The sequence below is a fragment of the Mus pahari genome, chromosome X, assembly GCF_900095145.1.
Source record: "Mus pahari chromosome X, PAHARI_EIJ_v1.1, whole genome shotgun sequence".
Lineage (NCBI taxonomy): Eukaryota > Metazoa > Chordata > Mammalia > Rodentia > Muridae > Mus > Mus pahari.
In genome coordinates this window covers 63,713,770-63,733,226 of record NC_034613.1, presented here as the reverse complement: position 1 = coordinate 63,733,226, position 19,457 = coordinate 63,713,770, and the positions used below count along the sequence as shown (strand labels likewise).

Here is a 19,457-nt window from a genome sequence, read left to right as displayed (position 1 = left end):
ATCAATACACTCTAAATTTTATGTTTCTTAACATAAATTGCTAAAAGTAGAATTGTTAGGTTATATTCCATGATCATATTAAAGTTTTAAAATATTATCCAACAAACTGGTTGTACCTATTTGCAAATTAGGCCCTCGGCTCTCCATAAAGTGTCCTTAAGACTATGTTATTTTAGCTGGGCTTGTTGGTGCACAGCTTTAATTCCAGCACTAGGCAGGCAGAAGCAGGTGAATCTTTGAGTTAGATGACAGTTTGGTCTACAGAGTGAGTTCCAGGTCAGCCAGAACTACATAGTGAGACCCTCTCTGTTGAAAGAGAGATTAAGATTGTGTTATTTTAGACTGGAGAGATGGTTCAGATGTTAAGAGAGCACTTTCTATTCTTCAGATGAGCTGGGTTCAGTTCACACCACCTACATGATGGCTCCCAACTGCCTGTAACTTCAGTTCTAGGATATCTGATACCGTACTCTTCTGGCTTCTATGGGCACCAGACATGCATGTGGTATACAGACATACATTCAGGTAAACCACCGTACAAATAAAATAATTTTTCATTAAAATAAAATAATTTGGGGCTAGTGTCCCACTATATGCCTTAGTTGGGCCCACAACTCACTATGTAGTCCAGACTGGACTGGAGCTCACAAAGATCAACCTGCCTCTGCCTTCCAAGTGCTGGGATTAAAGGTGTATACCACTATACCCAGCTCAATTTCTTAAATCTTAAAAATAATATTGTGTCAGTTCCTTGGTGTTTTGTTTTGTGTATGAGACAAGATACTGCTATGTAGCTCTGGCTGGCCTAAAACTTACTATGTATGCCAGGTTGACTTTGAACTCACAGCAATTCACTGCCTCAGCCTCATGATTTCTGAAGATACAGGGATGATCCTACACACAGTTTTTTCCCCTTGATGATAGATTTCACTATATTGCCAGACTGCCCCAAATACTTAGACCCAAATAATCTTCATTCTTCAGCTTCTTGGGTGCCTAGGTTTGTAAGCACATGCCACAATGCCTGAAATTCCTGGCTCTAAAAGTATATTTAATTGTGCCATTTGTCTCTATTTAGCTCTTCCAGTTTTTGTTTGTTTGTTTGGTTGGTTGGTTGGTTGGGGTTTGTTGTTTTTGAGACAAGGTTTCTCTGTGTAGTCCTGGCTGTCCTGGAACTTGTTCTGTAGACCAGGTTGGCCTCAAACTCACAGTAATCTGCCTCTGCCTCCCAAGTGCTGGGATTAAAGGCATACATCGGGCTGGTGAGATGGCTCAGTAGGTTAGAGCACTGACTGCTCTTCTGAAGGTCCTGCGTTCAAATCCCAGCAACCACATGGTGGCTCACAACCATCCGTAATGAGATCTGATGCCCTCTTATGGAGTGTCTGAAGACAGCTACAGTGTATGTACATATAATAAATAAATAAATCTTTAAAAAAAAAATAAAATAAAGGCATACATCATGACTGCCCTGCTCTCTCCAGTTTTTAATAATTCTTTTGAAGTAGGATATATTAATTACACAAAATATGAGTTTGGTTATTCATTTTTTATTATTTTTTCAATTTGTTTCCATACCAAATGCTGCCCCCTCCTAGTCCCCCCTTACAGCTCTCCCCTCTTCCCCTCCATTTTCCCTCCCCTTCCCCGGCCCTTCCCCTCTGAGAGGGTGATTCCCCCCAGGTATTCCCCCCATCCTGGCTCATCAAGTCTCTGCAGGATTAGGCACATCCTCTCCCACTGAGGACAGACAAGGCAGCACTATTGGGGAATGGATTCCACATCCAGGCTACAGATTTAGGGACAGCCCCCACTCCAGTTGTTGGGGGACCAAGCTGTGCATCTGTTACATATGTGTAGGGGACCTCGGTCCAGTCTGTATATGTTCTTTGGTTGGTGGCTCAGTCTCTGAGAGCTCCAAGGGGTTCAGGTTAGTTGACTCTTCTGGTCTTCCTGTGGAGTTCCTGTCCCCTTCAGTGTCCACAATCCTTCCCCAGCTCTTCCATAAGAGTCCCCGGACTTCCATCCAGCATTTGGCTGTGGATCTCTACATCTGTCTGAGTCAGCGGCTAGGTAGACCCTCTCAGATGACATTTATGCTAGGCTCCTGTCTGCAAGCATAACAGAAGATCAGTAAAAGTGTCAGAGATTGGTTTTTGCCCATGGATTGAGCCTCAAGTTGGGCCAATCATTGTTTGGCCATTTCCTCAGTCTCTGTTCCATCTTTGTCCCTGCATTAATTGAAGTTAGGACAAATTTTGGATCAAAAGTTTTGTAGGTTGGTTGGTGTCCTTATTCCTCCACTGGGAGTCCTGCCTGGCTACAGGAGATGGATTCTTTAGGTTCTGTAGCCCCACTGTTATTGGTCTCAGCTAAGGTCACCTGTGTTAACTTTTGGGAGCCTCTCCCATCCCAAGTCTCTGGCCTCTCCTCAAGATGCCTCCCACCTCTCCTCCCCCTCCAGCTGCAGATTTTCCTGGCCCTCTGGCCCTCTCTCCTGTCTCTCCTCACACCTGATCCTGACATACCCCCCTCCTATCCTATTCTCTCCCTCCTTTTGCTTCCTATAACAAATTCATTCCCCCTTCTAAGTGAGATTCAGGCATCCTAGCTTGGGCTTTCCTTCTTATTTAACTTCTTTGGGTCTATGGGGTGTATCATGGGTATCCTGTATTTTATGGCTAATATCCACTTATTAGTTAGTATATACCATGCATGTCCTTTTGGGTCTGGGTTACCTCACTCAGAATATTTTCTAGTTCCATACTTTGCCTACAAAATGTATGATGTCCTTGTTTTTAATAACTGAATATGACTCTGTGTAAATGTACCACATTTTCTGTATCCATTCCTCTGTTGAGGGACATCTGGGTTGTTTCCAGTTTCTGGCTATTATGAATTAGGCTTCTATGAACATAGTGGAGCATGTGTCCATATTACATGTTGGAGCATCTTCTGGGTATATGCCCAGGAGTGGTATTACTGGATCTTCCAGTAGAACTATGTCCAATTTTCTGAGGAACTGCCAGACTGATTTCCAGAGTGGTTTGTACAAGTTTGCACTCCCACCAGCAACGGAGGAGTATTCCCCCTTTCTCTACATCCTTGCCAGCATGTGCTGTTGATTTGAGTTTTTTGGTTTTTTTATCTTAGCCATTCTAATTTGTGTAAGGTAGAATCTTATGGTCATTTTGACTTGCATTTCCCTGATGACTAAGGATGTTGAACATTTCTTTAAGTGCTTCAGAGCCATTTGAGATTCCTCTTGAGAATGATCTGTTTAGTTCTGTACCCCATTTTTATAATTTTTATTTATTTAAAATCCAGCTGTTGCCCCCATGTACCCCATTTTTTAATTGTGTTATTTGGATTATTGGTGTCCAGCTTCTTGAGTTATTTATATATTTTAGATATTATCCCTCTGTCAGATATAGGGTTGGTAAAGATCTTTTCCCAATCTGTAGGTTGCTGTTTTGTCCTATTGACAGTGTCCTTTGCCTTACAGAAACTTTGTAGTTCTATGAGGTCCCATTTATCAGTTGTTATTCTTAGAGCCTGAGCCATTGGTGTTCTATTCAGGAAGGAAGTTGTCTCCTGTACCAATGTGTTCAAGGCTATTTCCCACTTTCTCTTCTATGAGATTTAGTGTATCTAGTTTTACCTTGAGGTTTCCTCTCCCCCCAATATCCTCCCCAGCATTTTTCCATTTTTTAAGATTTGTTTTTATTTAATGTGCATGGGTCTTTTACCTGCATGTATGTCTGTGCACCACATTTGTACAATATCAGCAAGGGCCAGAAAAAGGTGTCAGGATCACTGAAACTGGAGTTACAGATGGTTGTGAGCTACCATGTGGGTTCTTGGAATTGAACCCTAGTCCTCTGCAAAAGAAGCTTTAAGGGTCTATGATTCACTGAAGAATGATACACTGAATTCAAATGGTATGTAAAAGTAAGGAGTATTTTATTTTGTAGAAATCTAGCTTGTTTATCAATATGGAGACACCCAAGTTAGTTCTCAGACTCAATTTAAAGAACATTAGGGGAATTTTAGGGAGGGGTAGGAGACCTTTATCTTACTTGGTTGGCTATATATCTAAGGACATTTTTGAACCATTGTTGGGGGTTAGGGGGCTGGAAACTGGTGTTAGGGAAGCCTGGAAACTATTGTTGGCCCATTGTTCTTGCCTCAGGCCAGGTGGCAGGCAGGCCAGCTTTTAATGGCTTGGCTGGCAGTGACTGATTAGCTGCTGGAGGCCTGGAGTTGTTTTCTGTAACTAACTTGCCTGGACTTGCCTAGTTCTGGGAAACAGAAATCTAGGCCTAGTCTCCTGAAATGTCAATTTGATGCCTGCAGGGAGTTAGCCTGTCTCAGTCTTCTCAAAGCAAGTGCTTGTAACTGCTGAGTCATCTCCTCAATCCCCTTGCCAATTTTTTTAGATTAATGTTTTCATTTATTGGTCAGTTTGAACTCCTTTTATAATCTATATACTAATCTTTTGTAAGATATATAGATCTTGTGTGTGTCTCACACACACAATGATGTATATGGGAATTGTTTTTAACGTAAGGATTAGATTTTCACTCTTGATGTGATTTTTAAATTTTTATTTATTTTTTTATTTGTTTTTTTTTTTTTTGAGGCAGGATTTCTCTGTGTAACCTGGCTGTCTTGGAACTCATTCTGAGGAGCAGGCTGGCCTAGAATTCAGAGATCTATCTGCTTCTGCCTGTGAGTGCTGGAATTAAAGGCACATGCCACCATGCCTGGTGATCTTTTTTCTTTTAATGAGCCTTTAATGTGATAATTGTTGCTTTTGGTATTTATAAAATTTCTACAGGAAAGTCAAGAAGGAATTCTAAGGTACTGTTTTTCTCAAAGTTTTATCAACTTTGAACTGAACTTCTGTACCTAAAGGCAATTCTAGGAATCAAGAGGAGCAAATAGTTGTCATAAATTCCAAGAAGCAATAAATTCCAAAGAGCAAAAGCAGATTCTGAACAATGAATACCTTGAACTGAAGCCAGCTGACCATAAAAATCATGGAAATGTTGAAAGACAGCTGTATGAGTACCTGTCATGTGCTCTGACTCAGCCACCTCTCTTTCCAGTACTTTTCCATTCTCACCTTTGCCCCAGGATGCACATCAGCTATTTTTTGCTCAAGGAGTCACTCTGTATTTAATTCTTCCAACTACAATAGTGTCGATTCAGTACTTGTGTTACCTCTAATTAATCTCAGCTTCTGTTACTAATATGCCTAGTACTACCCAATGAGACTGTCCTTTCCCAACTACTGGTGCAAAGCCACTTCGGCCATATTATCAAGTGTCTGAATATGTGTCTTCAGTCTCCTTTCTCTCCTGTATTATTGACTCACTTTGCATGCCTAAATCACTTTCTTTTTTTTTTAAGATTTATTTATTGTTATACATAAGTACACTGTAGCTGTCTTCAGACACACCAGCAGAGGGTGTCAGATCTCATTACAGATGGTTGTGAGCCACCATGTGGTTGCTGGGATTTGAACTCATGACCTTTGGAAGAGCAGTCAGTGCTCTTATCCACTGAGCCATCTCTCCAGCCCCTAAACCACTTTCATTGCCATACAATAAGGTATTGCAATCTGGAAGGTTGGTCCTCCAACTTTGTTTCTCTACAGTACTCTGGTTATTCTACTCTATTTTTTTCCTTTCTCCTTCTCCACTCCCTCTTTTTATTTTCTATTTTTATTTAAATTTTATTTAGATTTATTTGTGTTATGTGTTTGAGTGCTTTGCCTGAATATATGTATACATACTATGGTTTGTCTTGTACCCTTGGAAGCCAGAAGAGGACAGGGCATCACATCCCCTGGAACAGGAGTTACAGTTAGTTGTGACTCACCATGTGGGGTCTGGTGATTGGATATAGGTCTTCTGGAAGATCAGAAAGTGCTCTTAACCATTAAGACATATCTTCAGTTCCTCTTCTTTTTTAAAATTTATTTTATGTGATAATCTCACCATGTATTTTAAGCTGATATTGAATTTGTGAAAATCCTCCTTTCTCAGTCTCCTGAGTGCTGGGATTCCAAAGATGTGCCACCATGGCCTAGTTACTTTTGCTATTCTTGTTTTATTACATCCTCATACATATCAAAAATAAATTTGTAAATTTCATAAACTTTCAAGGATTGCATTAAATCTATAGAAGGGATTCGAGAGATCTGACAACTTAAAGCAATGGAGTCTTCTAAATAATGGACATAAATTATGTCTTTATTCATAACTCTTCTTTAAATCTGTAGAATGTTACAGTTCTCTCCATGAAGGACATGTATATAGTTTATTAATCCCTTGACACTTGATTGTTTTAGATATCAAAATGAGGGTAAGGGTTTTTTTTTAGAATTGTTTTAGACGTGTGTGTGTGTGTGTGTGTGTGTGTGTGTGTGTGTGTGTGTGTGTTCAGAGTACAGAAAATGTTGATCCCCTGGGTCTGGAGTTGCAGGCACTTGTGAGCCACCCTATGTGGGTACTAGAACTGAACTCAGGTCTTCTGAAAGAGCAACAAGCATTTGTAATCTTTTTAGCCCAATAAAATGGTATGGATTTTTTTCTCTCTTCTCTTTTCTTTTCTTTTCTTTTCTTTTCTTTTCTTTTCTTTTCTTTTCTTTCTTTCTTGCTTCCTTTCTTTGATTTGTTTTGCTTTGTTTTGCTTTGTTTTGTTTTGTTTCGTTTTGTTTTAAGATGGGGTCTCACTGTGGCTGTCCTGGAACTCACTATATAGACCAGGCTGGCCTTGAACACATAGAGATCTGCCTGCCTCAGCCTCCTAAGTGCTGGAATTAAAGGCATATGCCACTGTGCCTGGCTAAAATGGTGCATTCTTTATACACACACACACACACACACACACACACACACAAATGGGGTGCCAGCAGCCTTAATAGTAGTTTATTATTGTTTATAATTTATCTGTAGACTTTTGAGAAAGGGTCTCTCTACATAGTTCTGACTGATCTAGAACTTACTTGTAGACCAGACTGTCTTCAAACTCTCAGAGATCTGCCTGCATGAATAATATATCTCATTGCTCACATCACAGTACTATGCTACATTCAAAGAAGCTTTCCAATTAACTTTGTGATGAAAAGGAGAGAAGAAAATAGGCATAAATCAAAAAGGTTGGTAGGACAGAAGTGTTCAATGTCATCTTCTTATAAAAGAGGCCCAGGAAGTTTGTGTCTGTTCTTCCAGCATATGAGTAATCAAAGAAATCCTATGTGGAAAGAATCCTCATCAGATACCAGATCTGCTAGCACCTTGATGGACTTTCCATCCTCTGTAACTATGGAAAATAAATTTAATGTCATTTATAAGCTATTTGTTTATAATATTTTGTTACAACATCCTGAATAGATGAAGGTAAGTTTTATAGTAGTGATTGTGTTCATTTTAAATGAGTGAATTTTGTAGTATGTAACTATCATCTGTTTTTTTTCTTTCATAAAAACAATGCATTTTTTTGACTTAAATTGTATTCTACATTATCAGTGTGTTTGAATATCTGGATTGAATGGTCCCCATAGGCTCATATATGTGAGTGCCTGGTCATCAGGGAGTGGCACTACTTGAAATTAGAAGGTATAACCTTGTTGGTAGGGTGAGTAGGTACAGCCTCATTGGAGGTAGTGTGTCACTGGAAATGGGCTTTGAGGTTTAAAATTCCAAGTCAGGCCTAGTGGCTTGCTTTCTTCCTGCTCCCNGTGGATCTGGATGTAGAGCTCTCAGCTCCTTCTCCAGCACAATGTTTACCTGCATGTCTCCATGCTCCCCATCATGATGACAATGGACTAAACCTCTGAAACTTTAAACTAGCTCCAATTAAATGCTTTCTTTTATAAGAGCTGCCATGGTCATGGTGTCTCTTTAATTAAAGTCAGTAGAACAGTGAGTGACCAAGACAATATCTTTCCAAAAAAAATTGTATGCATTCACATGTTCTCCAGAAGTCAATATTGCTAATTTTTATTTGCAAGTACAACAGCACTTCATTATAATCTTAATTTGCATTCAGTCCATATCTTCATATGTATATTGGCTGCCTTAGTCACTGTTCTATTTCTATGAAGAGACACCATGACCAAGGCAACTTTTATAAAAGAAAACACTTAATTGGTGGTTTGCTTATAGTTTCAGAGGTTTAGTCCATTATTATCATAACAAGGAGCATGGCTCTATGCAGGTAGATGCTGGAGCAATAGCTAAGAGCTACATTCTGGTCTGTAAACAGAGATAAGGAGAGTGGCACTGGGCCTGTCTTGAGTTTTTGAAACCTCAAACCCAGTGACATACTTCCTCCAACAAGGCCACACCTACTCCAACAAGGCCATACCTTTTAATCCTTCTAATCCTACTCCTTGGTGACTAACAATTCAAGTATATGAGCCTATAGGGGAAATTTTTATTTAAACCACCATTAACTCTTTGTGTTTCCTCCATTGTGATATATTTATTCAGGTCTTTTGACCAGTTCTTTATTGGATTGTGTTTTTCTTGTTAATTTGTAATCCTTTTGTTGCCATGAAGTGTCTACCCCCATTCCTTCTAAGGTATCAATGCCAAATCAAAGTTGTAGTCTATGGAAGTTCTCCTGGAAAACCAATGAGTTTATTGAGCTTACTTACAGAGCATTGGTGACAAGTCACTGATTAAAGCAAAGCAGTTCCTCTGGAAAGCCTTTACCCCAACATGGATGATGGCTTCCCTGTAGCCACACAGATGGAGTTTCATTATGTTAACCTTCCTCAGTCTATACACTCTAGTTTCTCCCAAGACCCAGAACAATTAGAACAAAATTATTTACAACTGATTGACAGAAATGGCTGAATATGCAAGTGAGAATCCTACAGCCTCCCACATGCTCTCCTTCTATAAGAGTAGGTTAACAGTCAACAAACCCAAGTATGATGATCTTTTGCTAGCAGACACAGATGAATTAATGAAGATGGTGGCTGTTTGGCTAAGAGGATAGAGCTATACAATGTCTTTATACATTCATAATAGAAACCTTTCTTGCTTTTATGTATTGAAATGTCATATTTATTGGTTTTTGTGTCTACATGTATATGTGAAAGATACATAGAAAGGTGTATACACTTACATATGTATAGATTCACAAACCCCATGCATATATAGAAATTGAAGGTTGACCTTATGTGTTCTTCTCTATCACTCTTCACCTTATTTTCCTTTCCTGACTCTGGAGCTATGCTGACAGCCAACAGATCCTCTTATTTTTCTTCATAGCTCTGGGGTTACGAGCATGTTTGGCCATGACCAGCTTTTTAAGTGGTTGCTGGGAATTTAAATTCAGGTCTTCATGCTTGAACAGTAAGTTGTCCTAACCAGTGAGTCGTCTTCCCATTCTCTCATAGTTTGGAGATTGTTTGTTTCTGAGAAAGTGTTTGGTGTAGCTCAAGTTAGATTCAAATTCACCTTGTAGCAGAAGCTGAATTTAAACTCAAGATTCTCCAGTATCTACCATCCAAGTACTGGGATTACAGGTATGTGCCACTATGTCTAGTTCTCTTTTGTTTTTTAAAAAAAGTTCTTTTTCTTCTGAACAACTGGAGCAGGAGCTACCCCAAAAGCTGTTGCCTGTACATGGGGTATACTCTTCTAGCTGGGCTGCCTTATCTGGCTGGCCTCAGTGGGAGAGGATGCACCTAGCTTCACAGAGACTTGATGTATCAGAGTGGGTGAATACCCAGGGGACCCCCATCTACTCAGGGGAGAAGGGGGGATGGGATAAAGAATTGTAGGAGGGGGTGACTGGGAGGGGATAGTAATCGAGATACCAATTGAATAAATACAATAACAAATATGATAAAAAGAATAAAAAGACTTGATGATGTGTCATGTTATAAAAATATATAATTACATTTATCTCAAAAATATATACTCTCCCACATCCATATATTTAAGTGGAATAAAATATTCTGATTTTTAAAAGTTCTTTTTCTTATGTATTTATTACTTTTGTTTTGAGACAAGGCCTTATGTATTCTAGGTTGCCCTCAAACTTACTGAGTGACTGAGAATGACTTTGAACTTCTGATCTTATTAACTCCACCCCCCAAAATGCTAGGATTATAGGCACACACTATCACGAATAGTGTGTGCATTACTGAGAGTTGAACCCAGGGATTTTGCATGCTAGCTAAGCAGTCAGCCAATTGAGGTTCATCTTCATTGTGTATCACGTAAAGCAAGGTTCCAATTTCATCTTTTCCAGTTCACTGTTAGTTAATGAAAGGCCTTATTTAGTCACCTGGCTGTTTTTATTATTGAGTACCTTTGTATGTGTGCACAGAGGTGTTACATAGTTGTCTATTCTGTAACATTGCTCAGCATATTCTCTTCCTCCATACCAAGCTCTCCTCCTTTGCCCTTCTCTCCTCCCCTTTTCTCTTCTCTTTTCTTTTCCTCTCTCTCCACCTAAAAGTAATTCTTCTAGGGACAGGGGAGAGTGTAAGTTATCAATCATATAAGCTCTGAGTTTTAGGACAGGATTCCCAAGGAGCCTTTAAACCCAGTAAACATTCATTTTGTTCAGAAAGTCTTTCATTAGTCTCCAGACCATTTGGAAGTTTAGGGCAGTTACTCCAATTCTTGAAGATTATTTGTTTCATTTGCTTCTGCTGATTCCTAGAAATTGTGTGGCATTAACAACAGGAGATCTGGCCTAAGGTAAATAAAACCAGTTTGCTCTTGAGGGTAGTCCCATCTTTCCTCACTGAATAGCATATACCAATGTAAATGATGGTACCAGCAGCACACTTTCACAAGTCTAAACCTGGAAAGGTGCATTGGCCTTGGGACCACTGATTTAAGAGCCCCTACATTCTTCAAGGTAGCTGGTTGATTCCAGATGTCAGGAGCAATCTGGATGTAAAGTTCACTCAGCTAGGAACCAGGAGGCCTGCTAGTTGCAACTCGTGGGTGGTAAAAGAGCTGCAGTTGCAGTAGCTGGACATTTTGGGATCCGCTTCGGTAGTTCACAGGTCTTGCGAGTAAGAGAGAGATGAAAGCTCCTGTCTTGGAATTCTATCTTTTCGAGATGCAGGCTGCGCAACGCGGCAGGGCCCGCAGAGGCGTGGCTAGAGTGGAGCTTTCAAGCAACGCTAAACTGCGCCTTCTCCAATAGCTAAGCACAAGGAAGGCCAAGGCGTGGGTGGGCTTAGGGGCGGGCCAGGGTGGAGAGTAGGCGGAGCGTGGGTACTGCTCTGTTTGGCCCTCCTGGCTCTCTTAGTGCAGCTCTTGATCACTGCCTCCTCCGCCGCCTTGGTCTAGCTCTTCTCTGAACAGGCCGCAGTTCCCCGATTTGCGATTCCTGTGGGCTCAAAGCTCTGCAGCTACTGCTTCTGTTTGTCCCTGCTCCTGAGAGATGACGCTCAAGTCGAGTGAAGGCGAGGGAGGGAACAGCATGCGCACCGCACTTTCGGACCTCTACCTGGAGCACTTACTACAGAAGCGTAACCGACCTGAGGTTAGCGGGACCCCTGGGGTCCTCTGGGTTCGGGTGGGGTCTAGGCTCCAGGCCTTTCCATCTGCTAAGGATTTTTCCTATCCATGGCCTTGTTCCCAAGCGCTCTGTCCCCGGATGGCCAGATCTTGGGTGTCCTGCCCCCAGGGTGGAGGCCTTAGCACTGGACCGGATTCCTGCTGAGATCTGGGTGTGGTGGATAGTTGCCTGGAGCAGCCCTCCTAGGTAAAAATCCCGAGAGGCAGGCCAGGACTAAATGAATACTTAAGGTCAAAGAAAACTTGCTCATGGATGAAAGTCTACTAACAGACTTGAAGAAGGAAAATAAGACTTTAAGGAACACATCCAATAGTAGATCTGTCTGGTTGTTATTGAGCATTTGTGTTGTTTCACAGACATGGTTGTGAAAACCAACTTCGTGCTCTAAAAAGCTCACACATTTCCCTCTGCATTTCATTTCAGCAGGTCTCCTTGTGCTACGCTGTAAACTAAGGTAGCATTCATATTCTAGTGTTAGACAGTAAATAGTTATTAATCTAATATGTCAGGCCTCCAGAGGTGGTTGTGATTATATTCTATGTAACTTGTCTCCCCCTCCCCATTCACCTACGACCCTGTTCCCTGTGCTCCCTAGTCCCTTCTTCTGGGAGATTTATGATGCTGCTTGTGAAACAGCAAAGATGGCTTTGTGATAGGAAGGTACAGCTATTAAACAACATACATTACTTACACAAAATGTTCAAAGATGATACTAGATAAAACTGAGGAAAATAAATCCAGAAACCTTTGCAGGAATGGTAGTATTATGTGTTTTGATCACTTTTTTTTTTTTTGATAAAGGGAAAAAAAGAAAAAGTGAAGAATTGATAAGAGAAAAATATCCATATTATGACAGTTGTATTCTGGTTCCCCAATTCTGGAGCTCTGCTTCCTTTTCCCTATCTCTGGTGTCATTTCCCCTCCCCAAGCCAGTTTTGGAAGTATGGTTATTTAATCTTGCCTTTCTATGCTCCACACCCAAAGTCCTCTTTTAGTAACACTGACAGAGCAACTCACTGCTTAGGGGAAGAAACTGTGCACCAATTAAATGTCAGCAACTTTTATCTCTCCTGCTGGCAAGTAGGAGGACTTTTTGCTGTTTTTGTTTATCTGTTTGTTTCTTGTTTTGAGACATGGTCTCACACTAGCTCAGGCTACCTTGTAGCTTACTCAGTTGCCCCAACTGGCCTTGAATTCCTGGCACTTCTCCTGCCTCAGTCTCCTGAGTTCATAGGCACTATAGGCATGGGCTAACATGTCAGACTTCAGGACATTTTTAGTGTCACAACTAGATGGATTTATTTTTTACAGCAAGAAATTATCAGACCTCCCTCCAAAGTGTCATGACTGCTGAAGGAAACATCTATTCCTGATGTTCTAGTTCAGTGTCTTATTTAAGGTGAGCAAATAAAGTGCAAAGAGTAAAATTTAATGTGATAAAATTCTAATCTACTTAGTCCACTGTGGCCACAATAAAACCAGATTCCTATCTGTAAGGTATCTAGGTCTTTCTGGTTTTGAAAAATAAAATCATAAATATCCTAGAAGTGAAGGACAGAAAATGAAGAAAACTAGCAGACTATACTAGATACTGAGAAAACTGGGGCAAAGACTAAATAATTTGAAAATAGTACTTTATTTTTTTAGTTTAAATTCTCTGAAAACACAGACCTTGAATGGAAATATCCTCTTCAAATGGCACAACCAAACCTAAGAAGGAGCTTTTTCTCTGGTAGAATGATAATCAGGAGCAGACTCACTGACCATGCTCCCTACTGACTCAACCAAGACTTGTTTTCTGCTATTGTACAGGCATTGAACCTTGGTATCTCTGTACAGGCTGTTCTGTTTTGCCTGTAATCCTGTTTGCCCCTTAAATCCTAGATTCTACAAAGTGCAGGTTTCAGCAATGCTGGACACTCCACAGTGCTTCACAACCCCCTACACCTCCTTGAGAGGAAACATCTGCAGCACAGTTCAAAGGGCAGAGACAGAGACAGTTTCTCAAAGGAAGTTGAAATAAAAAAATAGATTGAAAAAATTGGCAGGAGTGGGGGCAGGGGTAGTGGGGGTGAATAGAGCAGGGGCAACTATAGTTGACTTTCTCATTTAAACCAATTGGCTTCAGAAAAAATGACAGTGAACTACTGAGCACAGGAATTAACAAACATTTGTTCAGCCTACTGTTAGGCTCATTGCCAACTGCTTCCACATGGTGAACTTAGAATGCCTAGTCCAAGGAAATGAATGACTCTAAATACAGAAGGGCTAGGAATTCCTTATTATCTGCCAGCCTTGTGTAGCCCCTGACTGAATCACAAGTACCCACTCTTCACATGCACATCTGTTTCACTTTGTAAGTAGAAAAAACTACAACAAAAAAGTTAGAAAAGCTATGAGAAAACCAACAATTCCCCAAGTAAGTATAGAGATTAGAACTATTTATCTAAATGATAAAAACTGGAGAGACAGGAGGGCTCAAGAATCAGGATTTTTCTGGCAGGTATTGTCTTAAAATCATATATTAACTAGAGCTTTGTTTGTCAGGCACTAAATACATCTCTCAATCCAAAGGCAACATGGTTAAAGGTCTTTGGCTGATTTGCTTTATCTGCATAGTACACCCTGGACACATACACAGGCTTCTTCCAACTGAAACTCGAGCAGCTCCATTTTTTCATTTTTCTGAATAGAAAGTAATCGTTGTGACATAAAAATGAAGGGATACATGAGGATTTGAATGCTGAGCATTTTCTTGAGTGGCTTCTTTTGGTATTGTTGTTATGTCATCACTCCCAACAGAGAGCTGTACAGCAACATAGTAACCATAGCTCACATTTACCCAGTGCTTCTAAGTTATGTTAAGCTCGAAACCCAGTAAAGTCCTTAAGTTACCATCCTCATTTTTACAATTGAAGAAACACAAATGCAAGAAGGTTAAGAATCCAAAGTTACCAGCCATTAGTAAAAGAGCCAGGAATCTATCCCAGACAGTGGGTTTTTTTCTTAAGAAGTGTGCCCCACTGGGCAGTGGTGGCACACAGCTTTAATCCCAGCACTTAGGAGGCAGAGGCAGGTAGGTTTCTGAGTTCAAGGCCAGCCTGGTCTACAGAGTGAGTTTCAGGACAGCCAGGACTACACAGAGAAACCTGTCTCAACTCCCCCCCCCCAAAAAAAATGTGTCCCAAGTTTTTAAGTTCTGTTTAATTTCTTTTTTGCTAAATTATTTTTCTTAAAGTATTTGAACACATAGTGTACAATTTGGAAGATATGGTGAGTAAACTTAGCCCGTGAAGGCAATTTCCTTTTCACTCTGTCTTGTAGCCAACCAATTTCCCCCTTCTTAGAAACAACCACTGTTCCTTCCAGACATTATTTGTGTATTCAAAGTAAATGTGAATATATTAATTTTTTCACTATTTATGGTGAAACTAGCATAATTGTCTTCAAATTGTTTTATTTTCCACATGAACAGATGGTTTCAAAATTACCTCAGAGCTTCCTTATCATTGCTACATGGTGTCTTCCCATGCAGTGACTGAAGTGTCATTGAATTGTTTGTGGTAGAGTACCTGGGAATTGTGTGAAGTTCTGTGTTGCCAGGTATTCTAAGTTAATTTTCAAATTACAACCCCTTTTTAACATTTTTGTTACAACATAAATGTCATGTGATGGTCATATGAGTTTTGGGACATTTTAGCTGCTAAACAAGACAATTTCTCAACACTTCCTCTTCTGGAAGTTACACAGTAAGTGACACTATGCCAGTCCTCATTGCTTTTTCAGTTAGAAAAGAAGCAGTAAATTAAGAGGTCTTTGTGGAAAGCACACCTATGTTATAAGACATTTCTCTCCGTAAGTTTCTAGGCCAGATCTCCTTGTCTGTCATTTTCCCACCCTTCTGTGCCTATGGGGAGGAGGTATTCCTACTCAAGACTCTTCTTTCCTCCAGAAAAATTAATTGGCAAGATATATTTTTCACAGCTCTGCCTATTGAGAAGACCTTCTACATCTCCCCAGTGTCCCTGTATGTGGATAGTATATAGCTGCTCTCCATTTTCAGTTTGTACCCAAATACCAAACTCACACTAGTTTTTCCTCCTCTGGCTTGCTGTGTAGGTTTTGATTTATTATTTTACGCAAAAACATTTGTGAATAATAAAGGCAAGATGTCTTCATATTGTCCTCAAATAGTCCAAACTTTAAGTTTTTATTTTATTTTATTATTTATTTTATGTATATGAGTACACTGTATCTGTACAGATGGTTGTGAACCATCATGTAGTTGCTGAGAATTGAACTCAGGACCTCTGCTCTCTCTGGACCAAAGATTTATTTATTATTATATGTAAGTACACTATAGCTATCTTCAGACACACCAGAAGAGGGCGTCAGATCTCATTACAGATGGTTGTGAGCCACCATGTGGTTGCTGAGATTTGAACTCAGGACCTTCAGAAGAGCAGTCAGTGCTCTTAACCGCTGTGCCCTCTCTCCAACCTCCAAACTTTTAAGTTACAGTTGTGAGCTGCCATGTGAGTGCTGAAAATTGAACCCAAGTTCTCGCAAAGAATTGCCAATGATGTTAATGAGCTATCTCTTAATCCTTCAGAATATTTTTAATGAAAATCATTCCTTTATCTGCAATGACCTTGTAAAATGTGTGTATTAAATTGAATAAGGAATGTTTACAAACAGCTTCACATGAATTCTAATGAGAGTAGATGACAACCTTATAAAATAACTGTTTTTTTTAATATTCTATTTTTTATATTCTAGAAGCTTTTTGGATTCTAATTACAGATTGTTGATTAACCATGGGGTTTTACTGCTTATTTTATCCATTAATCTGTTTTTACTTGACAGACTTCATTGAACCAGTCAAATGTTGCCACTGAGGACATGTACACCAATGGGTCCACTGCTCCAGGTAGCCCTGTCCATGCCAAAGGGCAGGAGGCACGGAGAGTTCGTCTCATACAATTTGAGAAGATCACAGAAGAGCCCATGGTAATCTCGTCATATTGCCCTTTATCACTTACACTCTACTGATAAAGTCATTGGGCCATAAAAATATATGCCAAAGGCCACTCATGGAATTGTACAAACTGACAACTTCACTGCCGTGTTTCTTTGTCCCCATTTCAAGCTCCTTTCAGAGCAAGCTCCCTGCTTTTTCTACTTGAGAACTGCCCATGATATAGATGGAAATGGTTTTCCCTGCAAAATTTCCTTAAGATGCTTTAAAGATGTCCTCAGAAAGGGCTTAACTTAAAACAAAGTTTACTTTTTCATTGCCTTTATTCCAGGGAATCACTTTGAAGCTGAATGAAAAACAGTCATGTACTGTGGCCAGAATTCTCCATGGTGGCATGATTCATAGACAAGGTACTCTGGCCAGGAGGAGGGGTCCTAAGTCTAATTTTACCCTGGGATTAATTATTTACTCTCTGTTCAGTGGTTTGGGACAAGGAACTTATAATCCTACAAACTGATAGCATTTTCATGAGAGTGCCAAGAGATTCCTTGGCTTAAAAATTAACTCTTTAAACCAGGCATGGAGGTGCATGCCCTAATCCCAAAATTCAGGAACCAGAGGGAGGCAGATCTCTGAGTTCGAGGCCAGCCTAGCCTACAAAGCTAGTTACAGGACAGCCAAGGCTACACAGAGAAACCCTGTCTCAAAAAAAACCAAACAAACAAAACCACCTGACTCTAGAAAATTGCATGGTAAGATTTTAGTATGAATTCTGAACCTTTCCCACCCCAATCCCCTGAGATAGGATTTCTTTGTTGAGACCAAGCTGGCCTCAAACTCAAAGAGATATGCCTCTCTCTGCCTCCTAAGTGCCAGGATTAAAGTCATACACCACCACTGCCCAGCTCCTCTGCACCTTCTCATATAAACTTTCCTTTTTCGTTATTAAGTGAATCATTACTACATGTACCCATTACATAAGTAAAGAAAAGCCGTATCTCTACCCTCCTGAAGCTAAAAGCTTGAATGAGAAAACCAAATTTAAGTAGGTATAATTAATTATTGTATTTCTCTAATGTCAGCGTGCTAACAATTTTCAGATATATCATTTACTAAAATATAATTTAGGGAGCAATGAGAGAACAGAATAATAAATTAAAATTTAACATTTTCAGCAGCTGGTAATAATCTATATGGTATTAGAAACTAGAAACTATTCCCAATGTTGGGGGTTATGGCTACTCCAGTGAGTCTCCTTCCTCATTATGTCCTACCTTTTTATGTTTAACTATGTTTTTATTCATCCAGGGTTAACATGACATGAATTTGGTAGCCATCATTCACATAGAATTTTAACATTGACTAACCATCTAAGAACATGTGTTTAACAAAGAAACATTGAACTCACTGAATAATGGGGAGTACTGAGATCTTTTTCCCTGACTTTGTTATTCTTTTTAATGTGTACATGTGTGTCCAAGTCTCCTGGGGTTGGCAGCTATTCTAATTCCAGGAATTCAAGGATGAGATGCTTTTACACAGACAGCTTTTGGATGAATGAAATAAAAAAGGATGGGGCAGTATTGAACTGTGCTAGATAAATTCAGAACCAAATTTTTTATCACTCCTGGTTGGATACTTCTAATATTTGAATTTTATCTATTTTATAAAATGCTTTAAATTCTGGTTTGGTTGTGTGGTATTCTTGAGCTATACTAACAGCTCTTGTTTGACTTTTTATTCTTTTATGCATTGAGTTTTTTGTTTGTTTGTTTAATGACAGGCTCCCTTCATGTTGGGGATGAGATCCTAGAAATCAATGGCACAAATGTGACTAATCACTCAGTAGATCAGTTGCAGAAGGCAATGGTGGGTATTCTCTGCACGAGACAAATACTGTCTTCTATGTTCATGAAAGATATATGGGCACTGGTGCCACTGTATCTCATTTCTCTGCAAAAGCATGGTTATCTTATTGAGAGGGTGTTTATCACTTCTGATCCTCTGATATTCTAAGAAATGGTATTTCTCTGCTTTCATTTACTAAAACTGCAAAGCAGGGTCAGTAACTTGAGAGCATCAATCTCATAAAATAACAAATAAATTCCCCTGAGTATCTGGAGATTGTGGTGTATATTGGTATTTCTGAATCCCTGCTTTACTTTATTCTTACTGTATGGCTTTGAGAAGGTGGATTAGTTTCTCTCAGTCTGTAGTCTCAGAATCCACTCTGTGGATTCTGCTTGGTGTTTATGCTGCCTTTCTGTTTGCCCCTCCTGATACTTTGCCATCTTTCTTAACTTTCTCTTAAGTGTCAGTAGGCTGGTTTTAGTTTCTATATAAGTTGGGCTTCAGTAGATTCAACAAGAAGTTAGTAAAGGTATTTATGTGCTTACTCTTACTCGACAAACCTGCTCCTGTAGGTACCAATTTCACACAGGTGTGGGCATCCTCGAAAGATCCAACAAGGGAGAGAATTCTTCCTGAGGATATGTATACCTGTGTGAATATGTCCTTCATGAAACTTTTCAAACTCCCTTTTTAAATATGCTACCTAATTATTACTGGGTTTCCCAGCACTATCACAGTACCAGGAGTGATGCCAGAAATTCGGCCCTTAAAGTGGGCCTCTGACATTGGACTACTTGCAAATGAGCATAAGCTAAAAAGATAGTACATCAGAGAAGAGCTAATAATTCTAGGGAATTCTAAATTTCATTTTAAAAACAAAACCAAATAGGAAACTGGGCAAAAGAAACAAAAAACTACTGACCAGGGGCTGGTGAGATGGCTCAGCAGGTAAGAGCACCCGACTGCTCTTCCAAAGGTCCTGAGTTCAAATCCCAGCAACCACATGGTGGCTCACAACCATCCTTAACAAGATCTGACTCCCTCTTCTGGAGTATCT

The 19,457-nt window shown here is 39.9% G+C and overlaps 1 protein-coding gene across 1 annotated transcript in view; it reads left to right on the top strand.

The window, feature by feature from the left end:
• Positions 1–11,239: 11,239 nt before the first annotated feature.
• Positions 11,240–19,457, top strand: part of Mpp1 (membrane palmitoylated protein 1) — a 23,030-nt gene continuing 14,812 nt past the window's right edge. The window contains exons 1-4 of the mRNA XM_021187982.2: positions 11,240–11,535; positions 16,438–16,581; positions 16,881–16,959; positions 18,333–18,418. Coding sequence (XP_021043641.1) covers positions 11,434–11,535; positions 16,438–16,581; positions 16,881–16,959; positions 18,333–18,418 — 411 coding nt within the window. The 5' untranslated portion in view covers positions 11,240–11,433. The remainder of the gene's footprint in view (positions 11,536–16,437; positions 16,582–16,880; positions 16,960–18,332; positions 18,419–19,457) is intronic.